The following is a 23,041-nucleotide window of genomic DNA, read 5'->3' on the forward strand; positions in this document are numbered from 1 at the left end:
ACCACAGATGATTTTTATGATGTATTACTGTTAGCTGACAAAATTCAAGAATGCAGGCTTGTAGGTTATTTTCACAGTATGTTTAAAAGTACTAATGTTTAGAGTTAGGACATACTTAGCAATCAACTAATTTCAACTGAATGCATGAGATAATTTATAATGATCTTTTTCACATTTAAAATAAATACACATTAGTTTTATATTTTGCTCTGCAGTAAGATGAGTAAAATCACAGTCAAGTGTGGTGAGTGTGATTTTAAGCAAGTGTTATGTTTTCTTTATTATAGATTTGTACTATCTGCTTTGATCGCTGGACTAATTCAGGTGTTCACAGATTGGTGTCTTTAAAGTGTGGTCACCTCTTTGGTTTCAGGTTGGTTTTATAATTTGGACCTTTATTCATACATGCTTTTCATTGTGGGATCTAAAAATTGGAGGATGATGGTTACTCGTGTGTGTGAATGCTAAAAAAAGAGAAATACATGATTACTGTTGATTTTACTTTTTAACTGCTGATATGTGTTTGTAAACATTTTGTGTGTTTTTAATTTTCATTTTTTTCAGTTTGCTTTTTTGTAAATTTTATGTTTAATTTTAGTAATCTGTATTCCAACTTTGTTCTGTACCCTTTGCTAATGGTTCACTTTCATTAAAGGTTATGATCCACCTCAGGCAATTGATTGCAGATGTGCTCTATAGGGCTCACAAATGTTCTGCGTGTTTGTTTAAAGTAGTCATTGATTGCAGATGTGCTGTATAGGGCTCACAAATGTTCTGCATGTTTGTTTAAAATAGCCACAATCAAAGGATTCACATAGGACATTTATCCAAATTGATATTTAGCAGACAATTTTCTATTTCATCAGTTGTGTGTTCCCTTTTTATCTGTGTTATTAAAAGCTGCTACTTTGATGATGGTGTTTACATGTGAAGCCTTAAGAAATAAAATTGTTATTTTTTTCTTGTGGTATTAATCTTAATATTTTAGTTTTTTTCATTCATATATCATCAGTGGAGTCTATATGTAGCATAATATTGGTAATTTTATGTTTTACCATGTTACAACACTCAAGGTAAAGAACCGACGAAAAAATATTTGGGTGAAATCACTAATTTTATGTAATTAGTGGAATTAATGCAATTGTAATTACATTTTTTAATTTTATGAAGCATCTGTTATTAGAGACTAAAGAAGCTCTTTGGTGCTTACAAATGTGTTAACAAAATCAGTGGGATCTATATGGATCCTGTTGTTAATTTTAGGCTGATTCTTTACAATGTGTCCTGAGGTAAACTCTTTAGACAAAGAAATGTATGTTAAATTTTGCTTAAGTCTAAACTAAATATTGTTTCCACTTAATGTAATAGGTGTTGGTCATGTAGGCTATTAGATTTAATTAATCTAAAATGTAAATAAAAGATATAAAATGGAAGGAAGCAACTGGTATTGCAGTAGGTATTCATTTTGCAGAAATCTTAATATGAAGCAAAGATGCCAACCATTCAGGTTTTTAATCTTTGCTTATGTTATTATGATCACACATCTTAAAGTCATGTTTTTTGATACAGTTTGTGAATTTGTTTAACATGTTCCAGTAACTTTTTTATGGGTATGAAGTAAAGTAACTCCACCATTGATATAGTAATTACTTAAATGTTTGAACACAATTAACTCAAATAAGAAGCAACCACTTGTTTTTAACACTGAATACAAATTGGTGATTGATCTAAAATCATTTGATTGTTAGCCCATTGTATGGTGGAACTGTAATATTAAGTTTTATTGGAAAGGTGTTGAAACAAAAGGTATCATTTATATAAGAATGTATATTTGAAAAAAAACCAATAAACACCACAGGGATGGGAGCTCTATATTGGTATGCCACCCTAAAAGAAGAAATTTAAAAGAAATAAAGAAACAAAAAAAAGCCCTCCCAGTGACTCAGCGGTATGTTTGCAGACTTACAATGCTAAAATCTGGGTTTTGATTCCCTTGGTGGGCAGAGCACAAATAGCCCATTGTGTAGCTTTGTGCTTAATTCAAAAAACAAAAAAAGAGCAAATAACAGATTGGTTTATCACTTATATCAACTCTGAAATATGAAGCAAACATAAAAATAATAACCATAAAAGTTAGAGTATAAGAAGAAATTGCATTCTCATATAGAATTTTGGTATTTTGGCTAGTAAATCTAATGTGAAAATAACACAAGTAACAGGTACATAAAGAAAAAAAACTACAAAATAAAGTTCAACTAAATTGAATAGGTAAATTGTTTAAATACAAAAAAAAATTGTCTACCACAATGGTTACAAACAGCATTGTGACCTGGAGCATTTGCCAAACATAGGTGTAGAAATTTAAGTCTAAATATACTTCACAATGAGCTTATATAAAATCACATAAAACAAAAGAAAACCATGAATTTTGTTTACTTTATAAATTTCAACATCACTCATGGCTAGAAAATGAGTGCAGAGATAAAAACTTTCCAAGATTCCAATTCCTCTTTTTGACACTAGTTAAAGCTGCTATTTCTGGATAAAATTGCAGAAACAATAGTGGCATCCTCCATGGAATTCTGAAAAAAATGAGGGATAGTTTAATAATATAAAACAAAAAAATATTTTATGGAGCATTTGTGTGCACTTGTAAAGCACTGTATTTTCTTTTCATATATTGATTTTCCAGTTTATTATTATTGAATAAAAACTATTCGTTCTATATAAAACTTTGATACTTTAATAGTTCCATTTTGAACTTACTTACTGATTATTAGTATTATTTTATTACAAGTTACAGCTTTTACAGTAAGAAAGAATATTTTAAAAAAGATGGGACGTTTTTGATTACTGGTGAGATCATTCTCATGAAATTGTCTATTTGAAAGGGATCGCACCAGTGATTGAAACATCGTACCTGTTTTAAAAAAAATATTTTTTTTACCATAAAAGCTGTAATATGTAATAAAATAGTACAATGATATTTTATGCCACTAGCTTACAGATTAAAATGTTATCATTGAATTTGTTATTTGCTTTTTTAATTTCTTCATAGCTGTATTGAAAGATGGCTAAAGGGTCAGGGAGCCAAGTGTCCTCAGTGTAATGCTGCAGCAAAGAAATCTGAAATTAGAACAATCTATGCCAAGTGTTTGAAAGTAAGTGAAAAGACCATGTGTCATTACGTTGTTAATTTAGAACATGGTTTCCATGGGTCAGGGAAACTGGAAAAAGTCGAGGAATCCTGCATTGTGTTCCCAATCTGCGAAACATCAGATAATTTCATTCCAAAGACAAAAGCTTGTGAATTTTGTTGTTCATTGATTCTTCCAGGACATGATGTAAAGAAAAAAAAAAAGGTTATCATTGGTTCCAAAAAACTGTATGCTGGTTAATTCATATATATCTAACATGTCAGCATAGTTAGTTTATGCATAAATGTTGTTTTCTATACTTTAATCTATTATGTTCACCATTAATTATTATTTAGTATGAAGACAACCATAACTGATTACTTAACCCTCTGCTCGGGCATCATTTACTGCATGTTATGAGTTCTTGGTGTTTTACATTGAAAATCTAATTAAACTACTTTTTGTTTATGTTATACCAAAGAATATAGCATATGCTTGTGGCTAATAATCCATATGTTAATAATATATGAGTTTTAAGCTCTTAATTTTATAAGGCAATATTTAAAAAAGATCCTGAATTTCTGCTGTTGTGTGAACTGTGACATATTGTCTTTATATTATTCATAATGCCTGCAACAAGTACAAAATTTGGTGTTGGTTACTCACTATGAAATTGTCATTGCTCAGACAAACCATAATTTTTATAACCTTCAATTTTTATTTGGTTGCTGAGCCATCAAATAGAAAATCAGTTCTATCTTGCCACAATCACCTGTAACATCCTCTCTTTCAGGAATTGTTAATAGTTTTCTCTTACTTTTTAATTATATATATGTATATTAAGACACAGCTTTTTCATATTTTTATTCATTCTTTATTTTTTCATTGTTTTGCTTTTTATAGGAGATGTTAAAAGAAAGTCTGTGAAGTTAACATTCAAAATATTTGTGGTTAAGATTTTAATAAAGTTTATTTGATACATGTGATCTTTATTCTTCTTGCTTTATATTTCATTGTGTTATTTATTACAAGGTCTCAGTCTCAGTCTTGAACATTAAAGTCTTCACCACAATATTAATTTGAATCCCTGTCTCACTGAATGTGCTTGCCCTTTCATCTGTGGGGATATTATAAGATGATAGTCATTTCCACTATTCCTTGTTAAAAGAGTAGCTCAAGAGTTGGCAGTGGATGATATTGACTAGCTGCCTTCTATCTAGTCCAGCATTGCTAACTTGGGGACAGCTAGTGCAGATATTCCTTGTGTACCTATACTTGAAGCTTAAATCAAACTGATTTATCTTACATATGTACTGGTCTGTTTCTTGTTGGTGCAATATATTGTTTCATCTCATAAAAACTTTGCCACATTGAGATACTTCTTCAAAGTTTGGTAATTACATGACAACTCATGATTGGAAAACTCAGTGTGTATAAGTCTTGGTATTCATAATTCTCACTGTTTTTTGTATCATAGTAGTTTCCAGCATGGGACCAGATGACTACACAATCTGAACCATGTAGGCATGGCTCTGCTTTTATTTTTTGGTAAATGTCTACACTAAGACAACATTTTTTCCTGCATAGATTATTTTTTGAAATTAATAAAGCACGTGTTATCATTTTACAGTAGGAAATACTGCAAATGCAATTTTTTTTATTGAAGGTTTTAGATACCTCAGAAAGAGATAGAGCCTTGAAAGAATTGGAAAAAGAAAAGGAACTGCGACGTCGTGCAGAATTGGAAGTTGCTCAAACGAGGCTAAAATATCAGATGGCTTTCCAGGAATGTGAGCGAATAAAGAAAGAACTAATGGAGAAGATAGAAATCATAGATAAACTCAGGTGTTGTATAGATAGACATAATGATTATATATATAATGTAAAAGCTTAGGTATTATTCATGTAAAACTTTACATACTACTGTTGTACGAAAAATTGTTTTTTTCATATATAATAATCAGTACCAAAGTACCACTATTGTACTTTGTGTTTCGTTAGTTTTTTCTACTACATTTCATTTTCAAGTACCTTATCTGGAGGAATGCAGAAAGCTGTTACAAAAGTTTCAAAATTTCTATGTATTTTATTATATGTGAGGATTGAATTTTAGTTTATTTATTATATTGATTTTGTATTTAAGTCATTTTGGTATTATATTGTTGAATATGAATGCTATTAGTATTTTGTGAGGGGTAGGGGTATAGTGTGACAGTTAATCCCACTATTCATTGGTAAAAGAGTAACCCAAAAGTTGGTGGTGGGTGGTGATGACTAGCTGCCTTCCTTCTAGTCTTACACTGCTAGTGCAGATAGTCCTCATGTAGCTTTGTATTAAATTCAAAAACAAAGAATCACAGTTTACTCAGCTTTCATTTATACAATGTTTTCTAGCTCTTCTCGTGGAATGATTGAAAGATCCATCCAAGAATATTCCATGCTTAAAAGAGCAGAGAAAGGAACTCATCCTTTTGTCCTTGAGAAGAGTTTGGAGATGTGTAAAGATGGTGGTTGTCGAGTTCTTGGTGCCCAGAGTATGTTGGGAATGTTAGTTGTTTCCCAGCCTAGCCCTGTTAATCTGTTCAGAGGGTTTGGTATCAAAAAGGTATTGTTATGTAGCAATGGAAACATTAACTTTAAAAATATACTTTTGCTTCTCTTTACTGGGTCATCATTGTTTCAGTTTTGTGTAATAAAATAATTTATCTAATGAGTTAATTTTTTGAAAGAACCACTTTTGTTTTCAATATCTAGTATTACTTCAGTCCTACTTGCTGTAATGTAGATTGTTGATATTGACTGTGAGTTATAATTGGGAAGAGGATTATATGTTCACTGTTATTAGAGAGATATACCTGTAGCTAGTGAATTTTGATTATATCTTGAATGAAAGATGTAACTGGTTGTGGTATATAACTGTATACCAATACTTATAGTGAATAATAGTCACCACAAGACTCTTTACAATCTGCAGGTTACAAGTTTGAATCCCATCACCAAATATGCTTACACTTTCAGACATTGTAGGTGTTATAATGTAAGAATCAGTCCCATTATTGCTATTAAAAGAGTAGCCCAAGAGTTTGGGGTGGGTGTCGTTCACCAACTGTTTTGTCTCTAGCCTATCACTTCAAAATTACGGGTAGGTAATGCAGACAGCTTTCCAGTAGTTCTGTGCAAAATTCAATAAACAAACACAAACTATTTCTATATCCACTCTCTTGTACAATTGTTCAATAACAGCTGTAACAGGACTGTTAATTATAAACAGTATAATGTATATAATTGCTAACCAGTGAATTTAGTGGCCAACAATATGCCAGGACTGTTGGTATGATTTTGTTTGATTGTTCTCCAGTAGGCTTAGAGAGTAACAATTATTAGAAGCCCCTTAATTATATCCAGTGCAATGTGCAGTTGATCACTGGCAAGTGTAGAAAATTACCATTGTGAAAAGACTGGCTTATATTCACTATAATATAAGGTTCGTTTGCTAGTAAATTTTGTAATGAATAATTATGACCTTCGATGTAATATAAGGCAGTTTTTTGTTGAAAGTTATAACCTATGTTCATTTATAGAGAAGCTTATTTTATTATATCTTATTTGAGAAAGAATTGTGTGAAAGCTTTATTATCTGTGTTTTCCAGGTTTCTTTGTTAGACCTGAAATCTACTGAATTTGTTCATGTTCACAGCAAGGCTATCAAGGACCTGGCCTTCCATAGTAACGATGCCCTTGTTTTAACTGCATCTCTGGACAGAACGTTAAAACTTACAAATGTTATCAGTAATAATGTTGTACAAACGTAAGTCTCTATAGTTTTATTTATAAAATAAAATGCCTAGGTAGAAGGTTTGTCACACTAACTGTTAGTTTATTTGTAAAGAAATATGTAGGTGTCAAAAATCTTCTAGTATATTTCCATGTTGATGTTATTGTGTTAATCAGCAGTTAATGTTTCTTTGTTATAGTAATTTCATAATCTGATAATTATAAAAAAAAAATAATTGTCTTGTCAAATAGTCTATGTAATGTCCTTTGAGCAAGTGTAATGTTAAATTTCCATATACATAATTAGTTTATTTTGTGTCTGAACTTGAGGTTTGATAAGCTCTTTTCACATATCCTTTGCACCATATATTTGCTGTCACATCTGTTGATGAACTTATTGTTTCTTTCAGATATCCAAACTGTCATAATGGTGGATAGTCAGATCTCTCCCTTTGTTTTTCCAAATATCTTTTGCCTCCCTTAATAGTAAGAGATGGCTAGATAATTGCACACTGATGTGTGGCCTAATAAATCATAGTTTCATCTCATCCACGTTTGCTGATATAACAAATTATAGTTTGGTTTTTTTCTTTGTATATTATATGAACAGCTGGGAGTCAGTTCTCTCTTTCCCAAACACCCAATAATTGCATTGATTACATATATATATATAATTATTTTCCCTCTAGATACTCTGTGCCTGCTGATGCTTGGAGCTGTGTGTGGAGTAAAGATAATTGTTGCTATTTTTATGCTGGATTAAAAAATGGTTCAGTGCTTCAGTTTGATACTCGGATGACCAGTGGTCATGTTCTTCAGTTACCAGGTGCAGGAAACTCATCTCCTGTAGTAGCTCTTCAATACGTTCAGAGTCAACCTCGTGTTGGCTTAAGGTAGGAAGGTTTATAGGCATTGTATGTGAAGTTGGTTATTATGATCAAAATGTTTGTGTGGTAATAGAAAATTTGTCTTGAAAGATGCTGAGGGTTTAGGAATAGAGTAAATAGTTTGATAAGAACTATATGTTTGAAGTTAGTTTCAGAAAGTAATTTGTGATGAAACTTGAATGTAAGACCTAGTTAAATCAGTACCTATTTAAGACAATAGGACACCTAGATGGAAACCTAAATAAACAACTTCCCAAGAATCAGAGAAATAATTGTTTTTTGTGTTTTTTTAATACAAATTTTAAAAAAATGTTTTAGTAATATTTGTGCTGTATAAAGTTTTTGGTATTGTTTCTTTTTATCACTCTAGTATGGGTGGCCTTTTGGTAGGCCAGCTATCAGCATGTTTTATGTATGAAGGTAAATCTGAACAAGAATATAGAATCCATCCTCTTCCAGTTGAAGGTGAGGAGTTATTTTAAAGAGTTATCTTTGTACAACCACAAAATGTTCTTTGGTATTATTACATAGCATATATCTAAATTGGTGGTTTTTATTAATGTTTGAAGAAGTGTTTATGAAATATGCATAATGGTTTCTGCAAAATCCAAAAGTAAAGGCAAAATAGTATCAAGTGACAAAAGAACTGAATATTCTGGTTTTAAATAACCATAATAGAAGAATTTTTAAAGAAGACACAGCAGAAAGATACTGTTCTCATTCATTATTATCCTCTATATGAGAAGTTTTTTCCATGTTTGTCTTTTTGTAATTCATCTTATTGCATGTTTTGTTGATTGCTTTCAATCTCATCACAGATCATCTTTTGCACCTCAACCTGATATATTCCATGGAGTAGGCATTACACCCCTTATTTTTTGGCTTCTTTACTATCAGTGTGGTTCTCTCCAAAGGGATACCTGTGCTACTCAACATTGAGTTTCCCCTCTTTTAGTTGCTTGTACCTCATTCGTTCCTCTGGCAGTCGATAGTGAAGGCACCCTGGATTGGTCACACGTATTTTTATGTGTACCCATTCACTCCATTACTTCTTTGGGTTATTGCTGTTGTCCACTCCACTCAATGTAATGTCTTACTGATTTCTTTCTCTTGGCCTACTCAGCTTTGGTGTTCAAGGTTTACATTGACTGCTCCCTCCTGTCCCTGATCCACTTTTTCCATTCTTGTCAACCATGATTCATATCCTGTATCCATACCTTCACTTTTCACTTCTTCACAATTGGCCTTTCTCCAGTCTTTGACAAGACAGTGTGGTTTCTCATGTTAAGTTACTTCTTTGTTTGCTAGTTCCATCCATACATCTTCCAGGATGGTGTACCTAAACATGGGGTGAATGTTTGTTTACTGCCGAGAGCTTTTTTGTTGCATAGCTTGACGTGACTTGTTTGGCAGTCATTTCTCACAACCTCTCAGTGTGGATTCCTGTACATGTTGAGGGGACCTCCCAGGGAAGGTTTTGTTCTTTCAGTTTACCTCCTCTGGGATCTAAACATCCACCCATGTGTTTGCCGTGCGTGGCGACCTGTGGAGGGGAGGAGAGGATCCTGGTGGTTGAGGGGTCCAACCTTAACACACCACTTTGGCCTTGAATTCCTGTAGACGGGCGGCCTTTGGGTGGCCCCACTTGGGTCAATCGGCTGGTCCACTTGGGCTAGAGTCAACCAAGTACCAGTGTTGGAAGTTCTCAGTGGGTGTTGTGGACATTGTGTCTGATGCTGGTGTTTGGGTATAGTGCTCACGAAACCCTGGCGTTGCTGCAATGTCCTTGCATGACATTGTAGTGCGTCCCCTCGTAGGGCTCCATGGTGGGTGGGGTCAGTAGGTACTGAAATTTTCCTTTTTTCCTATGGATCCTCCAATTAAAAATTTAAATAAAATAGTGGAAAAATAGTCAGTAGGTAAACGACCACATCTTGAAGACTCTGAGCAGCAATCTTCAACATCTGTAACACCTGTACTCCATTTTCTTATATTACATTCTCTTTCAGAAAAACCTTTAGGGCAAATGTCCCCCTTTTTTGTTCAGAAGGGAGTAGAGGACTTGCTGGCTCTCCAGAGTCAGTAAAGAAGCTTTGATCTGGAGACATATTGGTGGAAACATCCACATCTCAACACAGTGAACTCCTGTTGCAATCAAAGGCAATTGGGGATGTACCTATTGAGGTTACCCCTCATGCTACCTTGAATTCATCACAAGGAGTTATTGTTGAGAGGGATTTGAAGAACGTCCCTGAGTCAGAGATTCTCACTGGTCTCTCCACTCAAGGCGTTTCTGAAGTGAGGCGCATTTCCACTCGCAAAGACGGAGTTACACTGCCAACAAATATCCTTGTTTTCACATTTACATTACCACGTGCACCTGCCACCATCAAGGCAGGTTATCTAATTTGCAGGGTACGGCCGTACATTCCAAACCCTCTCCGATGTTTCCAATGTCAGAGGTTTGGCCACTCAAAGACGTCATGTCGTGGTTCCCTGACATGTGCTTGTTGTGGTGGCAAAGACCACGATGCCTATGAGTGTCACAGGGACTCACATTGTGTCAACTGCAATGGTTTCCATCCTTCCTACTTTCGTTCTTGCCCAAAATGGTTGGAGGAAAAAGAGGTGCAGCGTTTGAAAGCGACCCATAACATTAGTTATCCTGAGACTCAGAAATTGCTGTTTGTCACTCCATCTCAGACATATGCTGCTGCACTTCGTTCCACAACTACAGTGGGAGTGCAGACAGATCTCTCTGTACTTCCAAGAGAATCATTTTCAAAACAAATGAAAAGCCTTTTGACCTCCATGGTTGTAAAGGTTAATGAATCGACTTCTACACCCATCTTTGTTCCTCCCACAAGTCCAACAAATCTCAAGATCCACATCTTTCAGTTTCAAATACAGGCATTTCTTCTGATACATTTTTTTGTTCCAAACCCACGATGCAAAACAATCATTTGTTTACATTCTCAGTCACTGGAATCCTCTTCCAATAACAAAGACTTGCCCAATCGACCCAATAGACCTCTTCCAAATAAGGACAGTAAGGAAAAAAGAAGTGGTTGTAAACAGAAGTGTTCTACAGCCACTTTGCCTAGCCGTCATTAAAAAATGGCCACCTTGATACAATGGAACTGTCGAGGTTTACGTTCTAATCTGGATGATATCAAAACGCTGATTACTTCCTACCATCCTATATGTCTTTCCTTACAAGAAACATTTCTAAAACCTGCTGATATAGTCACCATTCATCAGTTTTCTCTGTACAGAAATGACAGGCTGTGTGAGAACATAGAGGGGTGGCACTATTGGTTGATCAGCATGTGCCCACCCTGTCTTTGTCACTCAACACACCCTTGGAGGCTGTAGCCATCTGTGTCTTTTTGGGTCATACCATCACTGTTTGTTCTCTCTACCTGTTCCCTGGAGAGACATATGATCAATCATACCTTGATGCTCTCATTAAACAGTTGCTGTCTCCATTTCTAATCGTGGGGGATTTTAATGGACATCATCCCCTCTGGGGAAGTGCTGTTATTGATAGGAGGGTTAGCTCTGTAGAGTGTATGCTCTCTGATCACAAACTTTCTCTTTTCAATAGTGGTTCTTCCACATATTTTCATGCACCTAGTCAGTCCTTTACCGCTATTTATCTCTCGGTTTGCTCCCCTTCATTATTTTCCCATTTTTCATGGAGGGTTGACAATAATCCACTAGGCAGTGATCATTTTCCTATATTTTTTGAGAGAGACTGGCCGTGGCCGATGCCACCCTAACCGCGTGCCCCGGTGGAAGCTGGATCAGGCAGACTGGTCCACTTTCACTGCTCTCTCAGAACTTGATCCTGCCATCGTGAATCAGCCATCAATAGACAACTGTCTGGCAGCAGTAACTGACTGTATTATACAAGCAGCTGCTCAGTGTATTTCTAAAACCTCAACACGTATTCCATGATATCCTCATCCGTGGTGGAATTCTGCTTGCCACTTGGCATGGAAGGCTCAAAAATGAGCCTGGGATACTTTCCGTAGATAACCCACACATTCGAACCCCATCGCTTTACAACGGGCCCGTGCACATGCTAGGTGGGTAAGACATCAAAGCCTGAAGGAAACTTGGATTAAATTCACGACTATCATATCTTCTACCACCAGTTTCATGATTGTATGAGACAGGATTCGAAATGTCAGTGGGCACAACAATTCTGTCCCCCTCTTGATCTTACTCTCTGATGACCAAGAGGTAGCTTATGTCCGGAGCATCGCCAATATTCTAGGTGAAAGCTTTTGCCAGATGTCTAGCACTTCTGCTTGTTCCTCCACCTTCTTGGCCATCAAGACTTGGGCAGAGCATTCACCTCTTTCCTTTCGAACTGACTGTCTTTTTCACTATAATTGTCCCTTTACACTGGTGGAACTGAAAATGGCCCTTCATTGGTCTGGCAGTACATCTGTTGGACCTGATGATGTACATTATGACATGCTGTGCTATCTCTCTCCTGCTTCTCTTGATATTTTTCTAATTGTTTTTAACTGGATCTGGCAGGAGAATGTTTTTCCTGATGCCTGGTGCCAGGCTATTATCTTACCTTTCTCTAAACCTGGGAAAGATCCCAAGATTCCTTCACACTACTGTCCAATTGCTTTGACAAGCTGTCTCTGTAAGATCTTGGAGAGGATGGTTAATGCTCGTCTTGTTTGGTTCCTCGATTCAAACAACCTCCTGTCGCCCACACAGTGTGGGTTCCAACGACAGCATTCCACCACGGACCACCTAATTTGACTTGAAACATCAATCAGAGAAGCCTTTCTCAAATGCCAAAATCTTGTATCAATATTCTTTGACATTGAGAAGGCTTATGACACAACATGGAGGTATGGCATTTTGTGAGACATCCATATATATGGGTTATGTGGCCATTTACCTATGTTTATTAAAATTTTTTAATGGACAGGAGATTCCATTTGCATGCACTTTTACTGCCAACAGGGTATCCACCCTGATCCTGAACTCCGTATCGGTGAAGTTTCGCTGCCAGTGGTCCCTGAGACCAAGTTCTTGGGGCTTATCTTTGACCGTGAGCTGATCTATATACCACACTTAAAGCAGCTACTGGTCAAATGCACAAGAGCACTGAACATCCTCTGTGTCCTCTCTACTGCCAGTTGGGGAGCAGATCGATGTTCTATGTTAAAGATATATTGTGCTCTTATTTGTTCAAAACTACGACTATGGATCAATGCTCTGTGGCTTTGCCAGACTCGGCCTTAAAGATGCTGGACCCCATTAATCATCAAGGACCTCGACGCTGAACGGGGGTTTCCACACCTCCCCAGTTCAGAGCTTATATGTGGAATCTCACGAACCTTCTCTGCACCTTCACCGTTTGCAACTGTCTTTACTGTATTCTTCGAAACTTTGCTCCTTACCAAAGCATCCTACTAGCACTAGGGGATGTGTTTTCCTTCCTCAGTGGGCCTTACTTTTTCAAAACAGACGATCTGCCATTGCTCCTTTTGGCCTTTGCATCCAGTCACAATTGGATGAATTGGGTCTGTCATTGGAAAACATTGCACAATCCATTGGTCAACCCATTCCCCCATGGCTTATTACAGCCCTCAAATGTGACCTTTCTTTAAGTCATCTGAAAGAGGCTGATTCTCCCGATTGGAAGTGCCGTCTTTTATTTACTGAACATCTTTTGAACAACCTTTCTTTTCCAATTTATATGGATGGTTGAAAATCAGGTGACTCTGTGGACTCTGCCATGGTTTGTTGCAGTTTGGTGGTTGCTCGCAGAATCTCCTCTACAGCTTCTGTGTTCACTGCTGAACTGTACGCCATATCTCTTGCCCTGGATCATATTGAGGCTGAGCAGTACTCCAACTGCACTATTTATACTAACTCCCTTAGTTCTCTGCTGGCCTTGGAATCACTTCACGTTGGCTCATACCCTGTTCTCGCTGATATTCAAAACCGACTGGTCCATTTCTCATTAACATCTACTTCTATCCAGTTTTTCTGGATACCAGGCCACGTTGGTGTTCGTGGGAATGCACTTGCAGACATGGCAGCTAAATCTATCTGCACTGGCACTATCACCACTGTGCCTATTCTGTACATGGAATATGGTCCTGTACTTTTCGTAGGTATCCCAGACTTGTACTGCAATGCTTTCCAGCAGGTCCATGCACACGCTCTGTGGGTAAGACGTCAAAGCCAGAAGGAATTTTGGATTAAGTTCAACCACCAGTTCCAGAGGCACATGGGACAAGATTCGAAAGGTCAGTGGGCAGCACAATTCTGTCGCCCTCTCGATCTTGCTCTCTGATGGCTAGGAAGTAGCTGATACTGAAAGCTTTTGCTGGGTATCTAGCATTTCTGCTTCTTCCTCCACCTTCTTAGCCATCAAGACTCAGGCAGAGTGATCACCTCTTTCCTTTTGAGCTGATTGTCTCTGACTATAATTGTTCATTTACACTGGTGGAACTCAAATTAGTCCTTCATCTATCTGGCAGTACATCAGTTGGACTTGATGAGGTACACTATGAAATGCTGCACCATCTATCTCCTGCTTCTCTTACTATTCTTCTGGTTGTTTTTAACTGGACCTGGCAGGAGAATGTTTTTCCTTATGTCTGGCACCAGGCTATTGTCCAACCTTTCTTTAAGTCTGGGAAGGATCTCAAGAATCCTTCAAACTATATCCAATGCTTTGACAAGCTGTCTCTGTAAAACCTTAGAGAAGATGGTTAATGCTCATCTCATTTGGTTCCTCGAATCAAACAACCTCCTCTCACTCATCCAGTATAGGTTTCAACGACAGCGCATTACTATGGACCACCTGATTCGACTTGAAACGTTCATCTCAAGCCTTTCTCAAACGACATCTTTTATCAGTATTTTTTGACACTGAGAAATTTTATGATACAACTTGGAGGTATGGCATTTTGTGAGACCTCTATTTATATGAGTTAAATGGCCATTTGCCAATTTTTATTCAAAATTTTTTAATGGATGGGAAATTCCAAGTTCGTGTGGGTTCGACACTTTCCAGTTCTTTTCTGCAGGAACTTGGAGCCCCTCAGGGCTGTGTTTTGAGTTTCACTCTTTTCAGTATAAAGATTAATGCCATCACTGAACAACTCCCTTTTACTGCTGCAAACTGGCTTTATGTCGATGACTTCCACATATCATGTCAGTCATTGAATATGAGGCTTATTGAGTGGCAGCTTCATACTGGCTTCAGTAGTTTACTGAATGGACCACAGCACACAGTTTTAACTTCTCTCTCTCTAAAACTGTTTGCATGCACTTTTGCTGCCAATGGGGTATTCACCCCGATCCTGAACTTTCTGTTGGGGAAGTTGTTCTTACCGTGGTCCCTGAGACAAAGTTGTTGGTGCTTATCTTTGGCCATAAGCTGACCTTTATACCACACATCAAGCAGCTACGAGACAAATGTACAAGAGCACTGAACATCCTCCATGTTCTCTCTTCCACCACTTCAGAAGCAGATTGATGTTCTATGCTACTGTTATATCATACTCTTATTCAATTGAAACTGGACTATGGGTCTTTGGTCTATGGCTCTGCCAGGACCTTGGTTTTCAAAATGCTGAACCCTGTTCATCATCAAGGATTTCTGTCCCTGCATCAGAGCTTTCCCATTCCAAAACTTGTATACAGAGTCTCATGAACCTCGCCAACACCTCTGCCATTTGCAACAGTCATCACTATATGCTCCGAAACTTCAATCCTTACCACAGTATCTCACATGGGGTTGCATTTTCCTTCCTCAATGGGCCATCCTTTTTCAGAACAGACAATCTGCCATTGTGTTTTTTTCGCCTTCGTTTCCAGATGCAGTTGGATGAATGGGGTCTGCCTTTGGATAACATTTATGTATCCACTGGTCAACCCATTTCACCATGGCTTGTTATCATTCAGAAATGTGACTTCTCTTTAAGCCATCTGAGAAAAGCAGATACTCCTAATTGGAAGTACCATCTTTAATTTCTGAAATTTTTCAAACCATTTTTCTGTTCCCTTTTATATGGATGGTTAAAAATCAGATGACTCTGTGGGCTCTGCAATGTTTTGTTGTGGTTTGGTAGTTGTGCAAAGAATCCCCTCTACAGTTTCTATATTCACTGCTGAAGTGTATGCTATTTCTCTTGCCCTGAATCACATAGAAGCTAAGCAGTACTTTAATTGTACTATTTATAATGACTCACTTAGTTTTCTTCTGGCCCTAGAATTGCAACATGTTAGTTTTCATCCTGTTCTTGCTGATATTCAAAACCAACTGGTCCATTTCTTTTTAACATCTACTTCTATCCAGTTTTTCTAGATACCAGGCTGCACTGGGAAAGAGCTCCTCAACACTGCAGCTATGTCTGTCTGCTCTGATGGTATCACTGTTGTGCCTGTTCCATAAATGGATTATAGTTCTGTATTCCATGCCAGTTAGCAATTGACTTGGGATGAGCAACACGAAAACAAGCTTTTCCAGATAAAACCCTCTATTGGACTTTGACTGTCTTGTTTCCGTAAGGATCAGAAAGAGGATGTTGTCTTAATTAGACTATGTATTGGTCCCAGTTTTTTAACTCATTGTTTTCATTTATCTGGGACTGGTGCACTGGTGTGTGGTCTATGCAACAGTAAGGTTGCAGTAGCCTACATTTTACTTTCATGCTTTTGTCATTACGACTTTCAACAGTGGCACCATTTTAGACATGTTTTGCCCCAAGGTTTATCCCTGATGTTGGACAGTATCATTAGCAATGGTGACATTGTCCACTTTACAAATGTTTTTAGTTTTTTAAAGGCCATTCACTTTTGTAATGCTATTCAAGTTTTTAATTAATAAATTAGACTTTGTTTTTTTAACATGATTCTTTTTTTATGAATGAAAGTAAAATTAGTTTGATACAAAATTAGAAAATGGCTGTGACATCAAATAACTCAAAACCAAGACCGAAAAGGCCAACTTCAGGTGACTGATGCTGATGTTTGAACTTACTCTGTTAGTCATCCTGGCAAGTTACAATAATTAAAATTATGCTAGAGAACGTCCTTTAAAACTTGTATTACTTTACTTTCTCTTTTACTGCTGTAAACTTGATTTAAAAATCAAATTTATACCTATTTAAGTTGTTAATTCAAAACTTAATCTTTCCTTTTTAACTTGATTCCTTTTTATGAATTTTGATAATTTTACTTTATTTTTATTTTGTTTTACCAGTTGTTTGGGGCAGATAGCCTAGTTGCTTTGTGCCATACAACACCAAACAACCAACCAACTAACTTCACCTTTTTCTTCTAGTGGAGTATAGGAGTCTTTATTATTTATCAGTTCCAAGCTGCTGGAGAATTGACTGTGTAGGCACCCTTCTGAAGGAGTTCCACACAAAAATGACTATAACCATTAGGGTTATAGTATGTTGGTGGTGTTCTGTGGGTGTAGATGACATAATATCCTCAAATTTGTAATAATCAATGCAAGTAATGAGATGGAAGAATGTAGTTCACCCCTTTAGTTGGGAGCCCTCACCTTACCCTAGTAGGTACCCTCCAGGCAGGTTTTGGATTTCTAATCAGTCAACATAAATCGTCACACAGGTTTCAGGTTGTTTATCTTCTTCCTTCAATTTCCTTTATCTTTGTTGTGGGTCACAATAGTGGTACAGGGATTGTTCCAGTTCCACTTTTGGCATTCCCTCATTTCCTCTTCTTATGTGGATGCCATTACCAATTGGATGGGATCAGATGGTTTCACAGTTGGGGGAAGTGATTGCTTACAATAGACATCCTTTTGGTAGAGGATGTCAAATTCCCATATCACTTGCTCATAACTAATCCTTGTCATACCTGGGGAATTGAGATCCACTCTAATGACTGTACTCATTAAGTCAGCTGTGCCCTAGCTGTTCTATAACAGGGAATGCATCCTTGTTTATCCACTTTTCTCACTGTGGGATTCCATTACTGTATCTTTCTCCAGTTCTTATCAGTTTTCTTCTACATTTTCTCAAATGAACAGTAAGTATACCTGACTCAGAACTTGTATGAATCTCATCTTCACATCTTGTGATCTGACTTGCTCATCTGTGGAGATATCCTTTAGATGCTTTTGGGAGGTGCATTTGTTTTTTCCTCATGCTGGTGTCTCCTAATCAGTGTGGGTTTCTAGCTAATCTTGTGAGATGAGGGAAGTATCATATTGGAAATTATAATTTTCTTATGCTGAAAATATATATTTGAAAGGTACTTCCCTTTTCTCACACCTCCCATCCTTCATCCCCACACACTTCTCATATTTACATTTTCTGTCAGACTTTGGAGTGATAGTTTGGTAGATTTTTATAGAGGGTGTGACATATTTCATGTGAATGCACTATGCTCTTATTGGTGAAGAGGTAACTCATGATGATTTACATGAGGGACATGCTGGAATCATTTGATTCCAAGGGAGGGGGGGAGCCAAAGGCTTTTGGCATATGTAAAGAAAAAGTTGCATGCAGAGGGCAACAGTCAATGAGAATAGCTAATCTTGTGAGCAGAGGAAAGTACCTATTGAAAATACATTGTTAGTGGAAGAAAATTGTAACTTAAAAAAAAAAAGTACTTTTATCATGTCTGATTCTGAGAAATTCAAGCAAAGCAACTCCTGCTAAGACTTTAATAGTACCACAACCCTAAAGTTCAACTGTAACATTGCTTACATTTGATTGGTGATTTGAATAGTCAGCTAATCATATGTTTGTGGAACATGATTGATTATGCTTTTGGTTTCTAGATCTTGAATTTGGTTCATTTCTGTTTTGTGTACTGTTATCCTCAGTGTTTCTTTTATTCAGAATGTATTTCCATTTAGTTTGATATTCCTTGTCTCAAAACAAACAAGTAGAAAAATTCATAAAAAATACAGTTCACATGTTGGGCAGACTGCCTAGATCTGCATGTAAAACAAGAACTATAAAACTGTTTATTTTTACATTTTTTTGTGGTTCAAAACATTTTACTATTCAGTTCTATCATAGATGTCTGATAGAAAAAAGTCATTACTTGTCTTTTTTACACTTGTTACATTAGTAAATTAATATGTAGAATTATACACGGACTTTTCTCTATGCTAAATTTGTTGTATTTACTGGCTTTTGACTATTGAAGGTTCAAGTAGAGTGCTAAGAAGATGCAAATAAAAGAAAACTATTGAAATTTAGCATAGAGGAATGCTGGTGTATAATTCTATATAGAGAACCATTATAATGAAAATTATACTAAGGTTGTGCCATGCATATGTTGGAAACTTGTGTCATACTGTATTATCCTAAGTAAAAGATTTCTGGAAGGTTAAACACAGGAGAGCTGTTGATATCTAATTGATGGATGTTTATCCAATATCACTGTGGTTTTAATTTTTTTTTTTTTTATGGGCAAATTTTCTTTAAATTGATACCACTTTAGGAAATTTTACATCCCTTTCTTATGAGTCTTCAACCAGCCATATTCTAGTTTCTTGTCGTCCATCTAATAAACAGCCACAAGTCACTCATATGGTAAGTATAAACATTTTTTTATAAAACATTAGTTTGACTTTAATCTTACATTATCAGTAATTAAAAATATTTCCTTGTTAAATTTTAATCAAAAAGTTCACTGCATATGGAATTAGTTTTTTTAATTATAGCCATCTAAAGAGCAACAGTCTTGTAACCAAGGGTAGGAGTAACTGTTCATACACAAGTACAGTGTGTAATCCTTGGAGCAACACAGGCTGTAATTCCATTTATGTAATCCTTGGAGCAACACAGGCTGTAATTCCATTTTATGATAACTTACAATAGGTATAATGTATTGTTGCAAATCATATTCTATTATAAAAAGAAATATAAAATACTTTTTGTAATGGTAGACAAAATGGTAAAAACGGTACCTATGGAATTCCATTCTTGTACATAAACAAGTGACTTCCAGCGTCTTGTTGGTGTCCAATGTCTAAAGTTAATAAAGAGACATTAAAATACCATAATCATGGCGGTTGTTTTTAAATGGAGCGTTTGAATGTCAGAAATGCATTTATATAGTTTACAATGTGTATTTTAATGAACTAATTAGATAATTAATATTTTGTTTGCAACTATAGATAAAAAGAGCAAATTTACTTTAACCTAAGTACCAAAATAAAAAGATGTGTATATGTGACTAACTTGACTCCTGTATGTTTTAAACTTTAATCCATCTATTATCAAGATAAGCAGATGTAAATAGATGTGTTTGTGACTAACTTAACTTATGTATTTCTTAAATTTACTCTTAACCCATGTAGTACCAAGATAAACATGTATCTTGTTAATGTGATTTTTGTAGGTTTTAAATATATTTCATGTATTACCAAAATAAACAGACGTGTGTGGTTAAATGATTTATGTACATCTTTAATGTACTTTAATCCATGTATTATCAAGAGTGTTTCCATGGTGGGATAGCAGAAAGTCTTCCATTTTACAACCTTGTAACCTTATGAGGTGATAGAAATGTAAATAACAGTTGAGACAGTAAGTTTTCATGTTGTTATTTAGTAATGTGATGGAATATAAAACCTTTATTAGATTTGATGGTTATGCTTGATTGGTAAATTTCTTCATGACAAATTGTGTCTTGGTTAGTATCAAGAATCTGAGTTAGTGCTTTAAAAATTCTTCTAAAGACTGTATGGACTGCAGTAATTTGTAGTTCCAAAACATATGATCCACTGGCACCTATAACTATTCCTCTACCTTCACTTTGCCCATCTAATTATTGATCTCGCTTGTTTCAGTCTTTTATACCCCACTTAAATGTCCTTGGCAATTTTTGAGCTTATGACATACTTTGCCGACATCAGTGCACCCTCTATCCTGGAACTGTATATAAGCACCTCACTCGTATAAAGTAATGACATTTCTTGACAGAATCTTGGTTATGGTTTTCTCTGATGAAATGCTGTGCTTTGTTACATTCTGGATAGTGATTTTGACTTTGCTTTGTGTATTTCTGTACAAATATCATTTCCTAAAAAGTAAAAACAATTAACATGCTGTCTTTGGACATGAATTACTATGTTACTATTGTCAGTGTGGAGTTTTATCAGACCTCCCCTATTCTATTTTTTTCTAGACTCTGTATGGGCAGGGGATCATACTCAGTTGAATCTGTGATTTTATCCATTGTGAGACAGAGACATGTTCAGCCTGGGGGTATTTCTTCTATGGGTTTATAGGCTGCTTTTCTTAATGATCTAGGACATGCTGGCAGAATTTGCATTTTGTTTTTCTGGTGCCTTTCTTTACAAAGTTAGCTTCTTACGAGGCCAACTTAGGGAAGGTTCTGTTCTTTCAGTTTACCTCCTCTGGGATCTAAACATCTACCCACGTGTTTGCTGTGCATGGTGACCCGTGAAGGGGAGGAGAGGATCCTGGTGGTTGAGGGGTCCAACCCTAACACACCACTTTGGCCTTGAATTCCTGTAGATGGACAGCCTTTGGGTGGCTTCCCTTGGGTCAGTCGGCTGGTCCACTTGGGCTAGAGTCAACCAAGTACCAGTGTTGGATGTTCTCAACAGGTGTTGTGGACATTGTATCTAATGCTGGTGTTTGGGTATAGTGCTCTTTAAACCCTGGCATTGCTGCAATGTTCTTGTTTGGGATTGTAGTATATCCCCTCGTAGGGCTCCATGGTGAGTGGGGTCAGTGGACACAGAAATATTCTTTGTTTATTATGGATTCTCTGATGCAAATTAAAAATAAAATAATAAAAAATAGACTATAAGTTAATGTCAACCTTTTGAAGATTCTGAACAGCAGTCTTAAACATCTTCAACACCTGTACCCAAGTTTCTGATATTACATTTTTTATTAGACAAATCTTTATGGCAGATGTCTCCCTTTTTTATTCAAAAGGGACTAGAGGGGCTTGCTGGTTCTCCTAAGTCAGTCAAAATGCTGCATTCTGGGGGCATTTTGGTGGAAACATCCACTTCCAGAATGAACTTCTCTTGTATTCGAAGGCTATTAAGGATATACCTATTGAGGTTACTCCCCATGCTACTTTGAATTAGTCACGAGGAGGTATTGTTGAGAAGGATTTGGAGAACATCTCTATGTCAGAGATCCTTGCAGGTTTCTCACCCAAAAGAGTTTCTGCAGGAAGGCATATCTCCACTCACAAAGATGGAATTATGATGCCGACCAGTATCCTAATTTTGAAGTTCACATCACCACGTGCACCTGCTGCCATCAAGGCAGGTTATCTAAATTGCAAGGTGAGGTAATATATTCTTAATCTTCTCAGATCTTTCCAATGTAAGCAGTTTGGCCACTAGTGCTCATTGCAGTAGCAAAAACCATGATGCATATGAGTGAGAAATGTACTTTCTTTGTGCCAATGGTAGTGCTCTCATCTCTCTTACTTTCGTTCTTGCTCTGATGGGTGGGGGGAGAAGAGATAGAGCATTTGAAAATGGTTCACAACATTTCTTACCCCGAGGCTTAAAAGTTACTGTCCATCATTCCATCTCACATATATGCTTCTGTTCCACTGGTACAGTGGAAGTGCAAACAAATCTCTCTGTATCTCTGACAGAGTTGTTTTGAAACCATGTGAAGAAGCTTTTGGCCTCCATGGTTAACTGAATTGACAAGTCAGTGCCAACACATATCTCTATCCCCACCATTCCTTCCACTGGCTCCCTGGATTCACTTCCACTGGCTCTGACTTCTGGCATTTCCTCAGGTCCATCTTTCTCTTTGGCCCCAAGGTGCAGAATGATTATTCATTCATGCTCTCAATTACTGGAATCTTAATTTACTAACAGAGACCTGCCCACTAGATCCAGGGACATCAATAGACCTTTTAATAAAGAGAAATGGTGTGGTGTAAAACAGAAGGACTCTCCATCCAATTTTACTTTACATAAGTAAAAATGACGACTTTAATAATGTGGAACAATTGAGGTTTCCATTCTAATTCTGATGACATCAGAGCACTGATTGATTCTTACCATCCTGTGTGTCTTTTCCAGGAAATATTTCTGAAACATATTGACACAGTAACCTTTTCCCTCAGTGTGGATTCCTGTACACTGTGCAGGGACATCTCAGGGCAGGTTCTGTCATTTCAGTTCACCTCCTCTGGGATCTAAACATCCATCCATGTGTTTGCCATGCATGGTGACCCATGAAGAGGAGG

The 23,041-nt window shown here is 36.6% G+C and overlaps 1 protein-coding gene across 2 annotated transcripts in view; it reads left to right on the top strand.

The window, feature by feature from the left end:
• mus302 (mutagen-sensitive 302) overlaps window positions 1–23,041 on the top strand; it is a 33,432-nt gene that overhangs the window by 1,642 nt on the left and 8,749 nt on the right. For both annotated transcript variants that reach the window (XM_076515128.1, XM_076515129.1), the window contains exons 4-11: window positions 288–373; window positions 3,059–3,161; window positions 4,804–4,982; window positions 5,532–5,742; window positions 6,788–6,945; window positions 7,601–7,804; window positions 8,169–8,263; window positions 19,280–19,371. In XM_076515128.1, coding sequence (XP_076371243.1) covers window positions 288–373; window positions 3,059–3,161; window positions 4,804–4,982; window positions 5,532–5,742; window positions 6,788–6,945; window positions 7,601–7,804; window positions 8,169–8,263; window positions 19,280–19,371 — 1,128 coding nt within the window. The remainder of the gene's footprint in view (window positions 1–287; window positions 374–3,058; window positions 3,162–4,803; window positions 4,983–5,531; window positions 5,743–6,787; window positions 6,946–7,600; window positions 7,805–8,168; window positions 8,264–19,279; window positions 19,372–23,041) is intronic.

This window comes from Tachypleus tridentatus, chromosome 7, assembly GCF_004210375.1.
Source record: "Tachypleus tridentatus isolate NWPU-2018 chromosome 7, ASM421037v1, whole genome shotgun sequence".
Taxonomy (NCBI): Eukaryota; Metazoa; Arthropoda; class Merostomata; order Xiphosura; family Limulidae; genus Tachypleus; species Tachypleus tridentatus.